Below are 12,147 nucleotides of genomic sequence, written 5' to 3'. Positions count from 1 at the left end.
TGTAGTATTTAGTCATGGATCTCTCCTTCACTAAACCGTATTGGAGTGAAGCCTTCCTATAGGCACAGGGCTGGATGCCAGGGATTCAGCCAGAAGAGAGGAGTAAGGGTGAGTCTCTGCTCTGAAAAAGCTCAGATTCCCATTCTGTAACGTTTTTTTTTTTTTTTTTCTCATGCTTTTCCTTCATGCTGACTTACCTTTTCAGAAAATGCCCCCGCTTCCGCTGGAGAATGGAAATTGGCAAAGAGAGAGGGAAAAGGTCCAATTTGCGCCTTTGCTATTTTAGGGGAGGTTGAAATTACCAGCCAAAGTGGAGTGATGCGCTCACTGGAGTGACCTCCGCTCCCCAAGACAGGAGAAAACCTAGGTCCTCTGCTTGTGAAGTGGCTCGAGCTCTTAGGCGTGAGGCATTATTACATAAATTCAAGCTCGCTGCCGATCCTTAGTACCCTGAGTTGCCTGAAGGGGGGAATGGCACTGCCTGCGTGTGCAGCCCGGGCGCTCGGGCCGCCGCTGCAACCGGAGCGAGGAGCGCCCGCCCGCACCACCTGTCCCCGCCGGCATTCCAGAGTAGAGGCCGAATTGGCAGCGAGCCGGCCCGGATCAGTCGCCGCCTCAGTCCGCGCGGGCCCTCCTAGGGGTGTGTCTCGCGGCTTCAACTCCCAGCCGTTCCTGGACGAGCCCCTAAAGGCGTCTTCCTCCCTGGCGGGAGCCGCGCGCACCCCTCTCTTCGCGCTGCTGCCCCGAGGCCGCCGCAGGCGGATGCACGACCTCAGGAGACGCTGGGACCTGGGCTCCCTCTGCCGGGCCCTGCTCACTCGGGGCCTGGCCGCCCTGGGCCACTCGCTGAAGCACGTGCTCGGTGCGATCTTCTCCAAGATTTTCGGCCCCCTAGCCAGGTACGTTTTAGGCGAAAGCGGGACTCGCGCTCCCGGGCCGGGGCGCGCAGGAGCCGTGCGGGGAGGGAAGGCAGCTGCGAGGGGAAGGGAAGGGCGCAAAGTTCCCGCTGGCCGGCGGCGGCCAGGCTCGGGGGCTCCGGAGGGGCGCGGCGCGCCTTCGGCCACACTGCGGCTCCCTCCCCGCTGTTCCGCGGGCAACGGCAGCGCAGCGTCTCCGCTCGCTAGTCGGGCTGCCGGCTGACTCGTCCGCCCCGGGGGAGCTCCGAACGCCCGGCTCGGAGCTCGCTCGAGGCGGCCTCCAAGGTGGGCAACCCGGCGCGGGCAAGAGCGGGGCTTCGGGGCGCACGGGGAGGGAGCCCGCTAGTCGGGCCGGCGGGGAGGCAGCGGCGTGCGCGCCCAGGGGACTGGGCACTAGCGCCAGCGAGAGTCCGGTGGGCGAAGCGGGATGGGGCTGGGAACCACGGAGAGTGGAGCGGGACGCGCGGGGGCTCGGACCGGGGGTGTGAGTTGGGGAGTGGGGCGACCGGGCCAGGCGGCGTCCCGTGGGGACTAGACCCCCGCGACGCGGCTCCGGCTAGCTCCGGCGCGGGGAGAGGGCAGGCGGCCGGCGGGAAGGAGTCAGGGGGGAGGGGGGTGTGCGGCAGGAGCCACAGCGCTGAGCCTGCCGGGAAGGAAGGAAGCGGGGAAGGGCGCCGCCGCCGCTGCCGCCGCCGCCGCGGCGGTGGAGTACTCGGTGTGGAGGGGAGGGGGAAAGGGGGCGCAACGGCGGCGCCGGGGGGAGGGGGCGGTGCGGGCGCACGGCGAGCGCGGGCTAAGCTGCGGGCTTGACGTAACGATCTTGGGTTTCCCCCAGCGTCGGGAACATGGATGAGAAATCCAACAAGCTGCTGCTGGCTTTGGTGATGCTCTTCCTATTTGCCGTGATCGTCCTCCAGTACGTGTGCCCCGGCACAGAATGCCAGCTCCTCCGCCTGCAGGCATTCAGCTCCCCGATGCCGGACCCGTACCGCTCGGAGGATGAGAGCTCCGCCAGGTTCGTGCCCCGTTACAATTTCAGCCGCGGCGACCTCCTGCGCAAGGTAGACTTCGACATCAAGGGCGATGACCTGATCGTGTTCCTGCACATTCAGAAGACCGGAGGCACCACTTTCGGCCGCCACCTGGTGCGCAATATCCAGCTGGAGCAGCCGTGCGAGTGCCGCGTGGGTCAGAAGAAATGCACTTGCCACCGGCCGGGTAAGCGGGAGACCTGGCTCTTCTCCAGGTTCTCCACGGGCTGGAGCTGCGGGCTGCACGCCGACTGGACCGAGCTCACCAGCTGCGTGCCCGCCGTGGTGGACGGCAAGCGCGACGCCAGACTGCGACCGTCCAGGTGAGTGCGCCGCGCCCGGAGCCGAGCCGGGCCCTGGAGCGCGGGAGCGGACCTGGGCCCGGGCGGGCGGAGGGCGGGGAGGCGCGGCTGGTCGCTGGCGGCGCCCCAGTGCGCACCTCGGGGGGTGGGGGGGCCCTGCGGGTGCGCCGGCACTGGGCGGGCGCCAGACTCCTTGGCGCGCACGCTCACGGCGCCCTGGCAGCCGCAGGAAGCTTGACCGCTGCGGCCCGGGACGGCTAGTCTGTCGGCTGGTTGGCCTGCTTGGTGGCTGGGAGAGCGTGCGGTGGGGGCGGGGGGGGGGAGTGGCTGGGAGGCCCCGATCGAGCGCCCCCCGCCACGGCCGCCGCCGGGACAGGGTACCGCACGCGGACTCCGCACTGGAGCGCCGGAAAGAACCGGTCTCTGTGTGTGAAGTCCCTGAGTCCCTCCTGTCTTCTCTCTTTTTTTCTCTGCACCCCGGTTCCAAAGCCTCCTTTCTGCCCTTTCTTCCTTTTCCCGCTCCCGCATTCTCCTGCTTTTCTCTCTTTCTCTTGCTCCAGTTACCTGTCGGTCCCTGGCGGCTCGCTCTTGCCTTATCCCTCTCTTCTCCCTTTGCTTCTCGCTCTCTTTTACCCTTCCGGATTTTTCTCTCTTTGCTTGACTTTTGCCACTCTCCTCCTTCCTGTCCTCTGCCTCTGCTCTCCCTGGGCGAGTGGGTGTCCCTCTGCGGCTGTTTGGGGACACCCAGAGAGAGCTGATGGGACCCAGCTTAACGCTCCCCACTACCGGCAGCACTCTTTGCGAGTGCGCGGGGAGTGGGGGGGGGGGGCACCGTGCGTACAGAAGGGTGGGCTGGGACGGTGCCCTGACCCTGTGTGTGGTTCGCTCTTGAGAAACCTCCAGATGTACAAACCCTGAGACCCAGCGTGGGGGCCCGGCAGCCCCCGCGCCGAGGACCCGGGGCTGATGCGGAAAATGGTGATTTATGAAGAGGCTGTAGTCAGTTGCTTTTGAAGGTAGAGCATTTTCCTTCATGCAGCCTCAATGCCCGGTTGCTGGAGGTCATGGAGTGCCATAAAAGGGGGAAGGGGAGAAGGGCCTGATGGGCTGGAGTTGCTCTGGCCGGGGCTCCCAATATGCCACTGTCCCTGAAACAAATCAGGGCTGGAGCAGGGAGTCCAGGGAATGGACGGGATGAGTCTGATTGCCCTGGAGCCTCTGGAAGTGTCTTTAGGCAGGCAAGGACAGGGCTGTGCTCTCTGCCTCTCTATCAGGCGACCACAGGCGCCCTCCAGGCCGCTGTTGACAGCAGCTGCCTACCTGGACAGGCTTCTAACTCTTACCCCTCATTGCTAGCAGCTCCTCCCTGTGCCTTGGACAAGGAAGTGCCTTGCAAGGGGGACAGGAATTCCTGGAATACAAAAGGCTTTGCAGTTTCTTCCTTCTAGAGGGAGGCAAATGGAGCCCTTTGCCTCTCTTGGTCACCCATGCTCCCATTCCTTTCCCTCAGTTTACGGTGGCCTTTCCTGAATGCTGGGATTCTGGCAGAATCTGTTGAATATTCATTGCCTTTACAGCCCTAAGGGATTTTTTTTTCTCCTCATCCTAAAAGAACCTTGGCTCCAGGAAGGGTCGCCTCAGTCCATTGTGAGAACTGTGTAAGTCATTGTCACCATAAGATACTGGGGTTTAAAAAGATCCCAAACAAGTTGGCAGCATTGAAAATAATCTCCATTTGCCGTTGGGGCTTGTAGGTGTTGAGTTCCACAGGACGTGTGTACCTTTGAAAATCCTTCTGGACATGTAGGTCTGGGTGTGACGCAGTCTCTAGACACACCTTATAAATGGAGCCCCGATTATGTATTTGGTGGCCCCTATCCTCTGGCAGATTCCCTCAGAAATTTTCCATAAGATAACCAGGACCCTCAAGGGGACAGTTCACCCTCTTGGATGGTCCCAACTCGAAGCAACATGATCTGACATGAAATGAGATTTTACTTGGTCGAAAAAGGGTGATACTACAGTGCCATCTAGTCTAATCAAGGAAGAAGCACTTTTTAGAGTCTGAGTTACTGGATCTTACACCATTTACACAAATTAAATAAAATTTGCTAGAGAAACACATTGTCACCCTAAAGGCATTATTTTATTTCATTAAGTTCCACCCAACCTCCAGAAACCTTCCTCTTGAAGAATAGTGGTAGCTTGAGGGTTCCAGAATCTTCCAGGGCGTTGATACTTTTCCGCCTTCAGGACAAGTTCAGTGAGTCCTGATAATCTAGAAGAGGGAAGGTATACGTGAAGTGTGTGTGAGTTAGAATGTGCATGTGTGTGAGTGTGTGTGGTGAAAAATGAGACACGGGGGCAGCAGGGCCGCATGGGGGTGAGGAGCCCACCCCGGGAGATGAGAGTTAGCCATGCGGGGTTCCCGTGTGGAGCGGCCTTCCGGGCCAGCTGGTGGTCTCTGTGCTCCACTGAACCGAGGGGAACAGAGGGCTCTGCCTGTTTGGCCTGAGAGTCCTGACACCTGGGCCTCGGCGCCAGGCTGTCCATGAACCAGCTGTGTGACCTTGGACCAGAGCCTGTCCAGGCCTTGAATACATGGAGCATGCGTTCCAGTGTCTGATGAGCTTTCACATCCCTTTATCTCTGGTATTTCGCCATAAACTTGCAATATCTTTGGGGAGAGGGCGGAGTGGGCAAAAGTATCCCCACTTATCAGATGAGAGTGAAGGCCAAAGGGGCCGCCAGCCTTTCTCAAGGTCGTCGAGCTCTGGAGGGGCCCTGCAGGAATCTTGCTCCAGTTCTTTCTGGTCCGTTCACAGCGCCTCGGTGCAGGGGGTCCTGGCCCCAAGCATAGAGAGGCCATTCATGTTAGTAACGCTCACAGAGGGAACCCTGGGTACACGCGGACTGATGGATAGTGGTACCATCCACACCGTCCCCTGTTTCAGTCACGCTATCCATGTGGGTTTGGACGCGGGATCAGACCGGGGTTGCCACACCCCTGGGGAGAAGGGATTTCCAGCTCCCTGAGGCTCTCTGCTCCCCGGGGCGGCGGTGGGGGGGTGGGCATGGGGTCTCGTGGCTGGGGGGGTAGAAGGGCCTCTGGCTGCCATGTTGGAAATCCCCATGAAGCCCCACAGGATGGGAGCAGGCTTGGGGGCCTGGTGTATAAGCCACAGTAGGAGAGCCCCGCGGCAACAAGGGCCACATTCTGACTCACAGCCATCTAGGCCATTGTGGCTGCAAGCCAAGACCCTGAATCCTGCTCCCAGTGCTCCTTTGGCCATGCTTGCCTGCCTCTGCTGATGGCCGCCAGCTCGGGCAATACGTAACTGCTGAATAGAAATGACTATGAGCGCGTTGCCTGGTGAGGACAAAGACAGAGAATGCTGGGCTGGCAAAAGGTTCAAGTTGTTTATTGAGAGTATTTCTTAAAAAAAAAAAAAAGAAAAAGAAACTAGAAATTGCATTTCATGCATCTGTCTGCCAATATGTTGTTTGGGGTCAGAGAAGGGTCCTGCTCATTCTAGAACTTCTAAGACCATTTTTTGAAAATGTATCAAAACATTCTTGCTTACCAGCTGTTAAAACTCCCGAATTCTGCAGGCTTTTCTCAGGCCAAATTCCCTCTGTTTGTAGCCAACTCTGGAGCACCACTCGGTCTGTGGGAGGAATTCTGAATTGGGCACAGAGAACGTGCACGGGCCTCATTTTTCTTTGCCAGGTACCGTGCCGGCTGGCACACACAGGTGGCACGGGCCGGGTTCCGTGGCTCTACAGGTCAGAGGCTCTGGGCACGATATTCCTGTTGCATCCTAGACTTTCCGTGTCTCTGAATTTTCCAGCAGCCATACGGAAGAGTAATTAATTGTCATCTGAAATCCAGTAGGCTATCACTGACAGGAAAGGACTAAAAGGCTGTTCAATGGGGAAAAGCTTCTTTCTCTTTCCCTTCCTTTTTAAAAAGGGGCTATTTTGAATGCGCTCCACCTTCGCAGGAAAGCCCACGGTGCCTCTGCCCACTCACAGCTCAGGTGCCCCGCTTCCCTTCCTTCCCAGCTGGGCTTTGGTGATGAGGCGGGCTGACAGGCCCGGCTGTGGGCCACCGGGCTCTCACAGGGGTGGCTTCTCAGCCCAGCCTGCGTTTCTTCAGCTGCCTTTGAGAGAAGCTGCTCTACTCTCCCACCTGTTTCTCAGGAGACGGGGAGACACTCGCTGTCACATCTGTGGAACTTGAGCAGGATTCGTTAGCATGGCCACGTGGATGGCAGACATGTTGGAATCCTGACAGAATGCTCAGTTCTCAGGTGGCCGCCTGGGTGGCTCAGTGGGTTAAGTGTCTGCCTTTGGCTCAGGTCATGATCTCAGAGTCCTTCTCCCTCTGTCCCCTCACCCCCGTGCTCTCTCCCTGTGCCCCTATGCTCTCTCACTCTCTCAAATAAATAAATAAAATTAATTTTTTAAAAAAAACCTCTCGGTTCTCTGGGTTGTGTAAAAGGCTCCTCAGAATTAGCACTTCTCAATCGTAATTTTAGAGCCGTGGTGTTATGCGGCAAGAAGAATGTCAGCTTGTCTTTTATAGATATTTGTCGTCAAGTTCGGTGGTATGAAGTGACATTGAAGATTAGTCACCTTTTCCGTCGTTATTCATTAAACAAAATTTTGTGAGACTGCCCATTATCTTCCAGGGAAGGTGCGTCATTCTTTCTCTCCAAGAGCTTAGCACAGAACAAAGTAATTTGGTATTTTAGACATTTAACAAAGGAGATGTCTTTTGTTTGGAAAGGATCTGAATATCAAGGATGTTGTTAGAATGTCACACCTTTGCAGGAATATAGTGAAACAGAGAGAAAAGTCCATCTGTTTATGTGGAAGTTCATGTCTAATCGGCAAACTCTGAAGAATCGTGAGCTCTGCACAGTGCTAGCAGTTAGGGGTAATTAGAGCCTATACAAAGCCGGGAAAGGCAGGGTCACCATCTTCATCCTCAAGTCCGTGAAGTTTAGAGGGCAAAGTGCAGAACTGTGGGTCAGAGTGGGGATGAGGCTTGTGATTTGGGCCAGGTCCATCCCCCTCTGTAGAATAGGAGATTTAACCAGGAAGCCATCTCAGGCCTATTCCTTCCTAAGGAATGAGGAACAGGACAGAAAAAGGAGAGATGTATTCAGGAAGACATCTGGGAATAGGTGGTTTGTATTTAGAAGAGAAGAGGCATTGTGGGCAGGCATGGCGTTCTCCTGGCATCATGCAGTTCAGTGGCCTCACCTAGACAGGACTGGCCAGAACTGAGAAGGTCATGGTTGGGAGGTAGGTGGGGAGAGGCCTCATGGTCAAGGTCCTGGGATGGCAATGAGGTTGAACCCCGGTGGGTCGGAGAAGCACTTGGATGAAAGGCATGTAAGAAATACAAAAGGAATTGAGGGCTGGAGTCCAGCTGAATGCTCCTCCCTGACTTCTAGGCTGGAGTGGAGGTGGTACCAGTGATCAGATCAGAGTGGTCCAGAAGGGGATCTAGTTTGGGCGGGGTGGGCACTATGCTAAAGAGTTGTGACTGGTCTGTGTTGCCTGGATGTGTCGTGGCCAGGGATCCTGGGAAGGGAAATCCATCTGGGGCTGATTAGGATTTAGTTGTGTAAGTGGGAGTCTGTTGAACTCAGTTACTCTGCTTTCACAATCGGCATTTTTATTTAAATGATAGCCAAGGAGAAGGATGTTTGAAGAGAGGAAAAGATAGACAGTTATGACTGCATAAAAACGAGAACTGTTCATCTGTCAAAAAGTAGCCAAAATGAAACGGCATATTGTCAAATTGATGACAATAGGCATAACAAATAAAACAGAAAAAAAGTGACATCTTTTCTGTATAAGGGACTCCTACAAATTGATTAGAAAAGCAAAGGATAGGAAAAGACAAGTTATAACAGGGGACCCACAACTAGTTTACAGACGTGGAATAACTGTGTAGTCCCACTGGGATTGAAGTTATGCAACTTTAAGTCATTAAGTGTGGGAAAACCTTTTGCCTCTCTGATTAGCCCTGATTTAAAAACAAACAAACAAAATAAAAAAAAAAAAAAACCTCAACATATATCACCACCACCATCAATTCCATAATTCTCATACATTGTTAGTGGCCTTGTAAATTTGAACAATTCTTCTGGAAATAAATTAGGTAACATAAATGGAGATCATTAAAAATATTTCTTTCTTTGACCCATAATTTCTTTTCCAGGATGTTACTGAAAATCATAGTCATATACATGTTTTTCATTCACTCACTTATTCATTTTTTTCACTTTTTAATTCAACAAATATTTACTGAGTGTCTGCTATCACTGGGCTATGTGCTGGGGGCCCTGTTGTGTGTTCCTGCTCTCATGGAGTGCGGAAGATAGAAATGAAGCCAACAATTAGCGACTTAAAATTGTGAGAAATGCCATTGCGGGGGGCGGGGAGTACAGGGTGATATAAAGGTACACTGGGAGGCTGGCTGGAGTTCTTTGTAAGTGCATGAAATTGGAAAAATCTGGACATCCACATGGAGAAGAATCTCAGTACATCCACTTGAAGGATTATTAGAAAATCATTTAAATATATTTTCAGAGGGTATGGAAAATTGTTAGCGATTTAAAGCTAAGGGGAAAAGAGACAGTTATAGACCCAGTATAACTATAGCTATGTTAGAGAGAGGGATTGGGGAGAGGCAGACACACACACACACACACACACACACAATCTTCCCAGCCTTCCAAATCTAAGCGTAAAGTACAAGGAATGAGGGGCGCCTGGGTGGCTCAGTGGGTTAAAACCTTTGCCTTCGGCTCAGGTCATGATCCCAGGGTCCTGGGATCGAGCCCTGCATCGGGCTCTCTGCTCAGCGGGGAGCCTGCTTCCCCTTCTCTCTCTGCCTGCCTGTCTGCCTACTTGTGACCTCTATCTGTCAAATAAATAAATGAAATCTTATTAGTAAATCAATTCGTGATTTATTCTTATTCTTTTTAAAAAAGATTTTATTCGTTTGTTTGACAGAGAGAGCACATGAGCGAGCACACAAGCAGGGAGAGCAGCAGGCAGGCAGAGGGAGAGGGAGAAGCAGGCTCCCCGATGAGCAAGGAGCCTGTTGAGGGACTCGATCTCAGGACCCTAGGATTATGACCTGAGCCGAAGGCAGACATTTAACCAACTGAGCCACCCAGGCACCCCGACTGAGTCTTATTCGGCTTCTCTGAAGGTTTTGCATTTCGTTTATGAGTATGCACTACTTTTATAATCAAAGTGAACATTAATTAACAGTTTTTAAAATGATGTTTTATCATGGTTGTGATAAATTATACTCATGTCAACTTTTTGGTTCCTGAAGACCATGGCTGACTATCTCATTAGCTTCTTGATATCTGGGGAGTTCTTTTTCTTTTTAAATTTAATTTCTTTATTTGAGAGACAGAGAGAGCACTGGGAGAGGAGAGAGGGAAAGAGGCAGAGAGGGAAGGGTAGGACAAGCAGACTCTCTGCTGAGCAGGGAGCCAGCTGTGGGGCTCCATCCCAGGACCCAGAGATCATGACCTGAGCCCAAGGCAGACGCATAACTGGCAGAGCTACCCATGTGCCCCGGTATCTGGGGGAGTTCTTAAATAAACTCTCAGACTGAAAGGCAGAGATGACATGTCAGGAATCGGCTGTTGGTTTTTTTGATGAGTGACTGTTCTCCTATGCCAAAGAAACCATGGAATGCTTATACTCGTACATTATGGAGATGTTTGAGTCTATTGCTATTGTTTCTTCTCTGTTTAAAAGTTCAGTGGAACAGGAAATTAATAATGGCAGGCAGTTGGAAATAATAAGACTTGCTCAGCTCGGCCAGAACCCCCCCAAGACAGCCTGGACTTTGAGCGGACACCAGAGCGAGCTAATGGTCTGGCTAGAAGAGTCAAGACTTACGGCCATTTCTAAACAGCCACAACTGAGAGCTTAGGTCAGTTGGTGCTCGTGTTGCCCTCATTCTGGAAAGAAAGGGAGTGCACTCAGCTGGGGCAGCCTCCTCCCAGAGCAGTTTTCCTTCATGACAGCATCGCTCCCCATTAACTACAAATTACACGATGCTTATAAATTAATTCATAGAGTTATGAATTAAATTTATAAATTATGCATTAAGTTGCTTAGAACACTTCATTCCTCAACTGCTCTGGGTATCTGAGGGGCTACTAGATACAGTGAGGTGAATAATCTGATTCTTGAAACTCTGTTGGAACTTCTATTCTTGGTACTCGTTATTTTGACTGTGTAAGGAACGTGCTTCACCGTGGAAAAGCTAATATCGGCATTCCATGACAAATAAGATCTCTAGTCAATGAGTTTAGGGGAAAGAAAAAAGTATGGGTGGGAATGTTCTCTTTTCCCTTAGAGCATAATGATGAATCCAACTAATGGTTTATAGCTTCTAATACAATACCATTGTAAGCTTACAGAAATATTTGTCTAACTTTAGTGAAATATTTATTGGCAAAAGAGCTGTTCTAGTTTTACTTGGTATTGGACTTCACAGATTATTCTGTTGGTCTTATTGCATCCCATTTGTTATTTCTGCCATTTTGCCTCTAAGAACAGTGTTGAAGACTTTGACATATTTCAGAGCATTACACTAAATAAATCTGTCTTGCACATTCCACTGTGCTTTTTCTGGAATATTATAAATATTCAAATATAGGCACACTTGCAAATTCAAAATAAAATTCAATACATGCAAATTCTGCATAAACTCCATATTTATAACTTAGCAATAGTTATGAACTTGTTATCCTATGATATAAATGTATCAAATAGCAGCTCATGGGAATTACCAATAAATATATTTTTCTGATTAAACTGTGGATTCTTTTTTAGTCACAATTTCAGCTTCAATTCTGGGATATATTATAAGAGAATAATTTGCACTTCATTTGCTCTGAATTGTCAAGAATCATGTTCTTCCCCAATGTAAATGTCTGCAAAAAGGACTTCTTATTCAGTTTGATTGCTTTTTATATTTTACTAGCAGAGATACCCTAGTGAGCCTAAGAGAATTGGTCTGTTTCTTGTGAAGAGTTTAGTTCTGATGAATCACTTCCATGCACTTTTCTGAAGGAATACAGAGCAACTGAAATGTGTAATGCATTGATTTACATCAAATGGATTAGACCTGTGTGCACCATTCCTTGCATTAATTGACTCTCTCCCATAACTGTACTAATAAAGACAAGTCTTCAGTATAGTACCAGCTCCAGTTCACTGATGGAAATCACTGAGCTTGTGCTAACTTCCCACAGGAGAATGACTGCAAGCAAAGAGTATTTAGAAATTGACTAGGGTGAACAGGTTACAGCCAGGAAACTCAGAGATACTTTAAAAAAGTCCTTTGATCCTGGCAGCCAGCTTCTCTGTTGTTACAATAAATAGAACCTGACTAAACTCACCAGTTGAACGACACAGATTATCACACTGGAGGAGAATACAAAATTGACCTCTGTGCTGTGTATAAGAGACAAAGGTAAAACATAAGAATACAGGGAGGACTGGAATGGATATACTATGCAAATACTAACCAGAAAGAAGCTGAAGTAGTTAAACAGATATCAGACAAATAGACTGAAGCAAAACTTTTACTGGGGTCAACAGGATCACTGAATAATGGCAAAAAGTTCCACTTTTCAGATAGTTCTAAACTCATATGCACCTAATACCATTGTTTTAAAATATATAAAGCAAAAACTGATGGGGCTATAAGGAAACATTGTAAAATCTGCTAACCTCTTTCAGAAATTGACAGATGAAATAAACACAAAAATGGGTAAGCATACAGAAGATTTGGTTAACAAGCTCAGTGCAGTGGACCTGCACCCAATTAGAAGAATGTAC

At 50.9% G+C, this 12,147-nt stretch overlaps 1 protein-coding gene across 3 annotated transcripts in view; it reads left to right on the top strand.

Moving 5' to 3' along the window:
* The first annotated feature begins 364 nt into the window (after window positions 1-364).
* HS6ST2 (heparan sulfate 6-O-sulfotransferase 2) overlaps window positions 365-12,147 on the top strand; it is a 280,792-nt gene continuing 269,009 nt past the window's right edge. For 2 of the 3 annotated variants that reach the window (XM_059157787.1, XM_059157785.1), the window contains exons 1-2: window positions 369-899; window positions 1,753-2,271. In XM_059157787.1, the coding sequence (XP_059013770.1) occupies window positions 472-899; window positions 1,753-2,271 (947 nt within the window). In that variant the 5' untranslated portion in view covers window positions 369-471. Of the gene's footprint in view, window positions 900-1,752; window positions 2,272-12,147 lie in introns of all 3 variants that reach the window. The other variant, XM_059157786.1, reaches the window with a different exon arrangement.

Source organism: Mustela lutreola, chromosome X, assembly GCF_030435805.1.
Source record: "Mustela lutreola isolate mMusLut2 chromosome X, mMusLut2.pri, whole genome shotgun sequence".
In the NCBI taxonomy this organism is placed as follows: domain Eukaryota; kingdom Metazoa; phylum Chordata; class Mammalia; order Carnivora; family Mustelidae; genus Mustela; species Mustela lutreola.
This window is presented reverse-complemented; position numbering and strand designations above follow the sequence as displayed.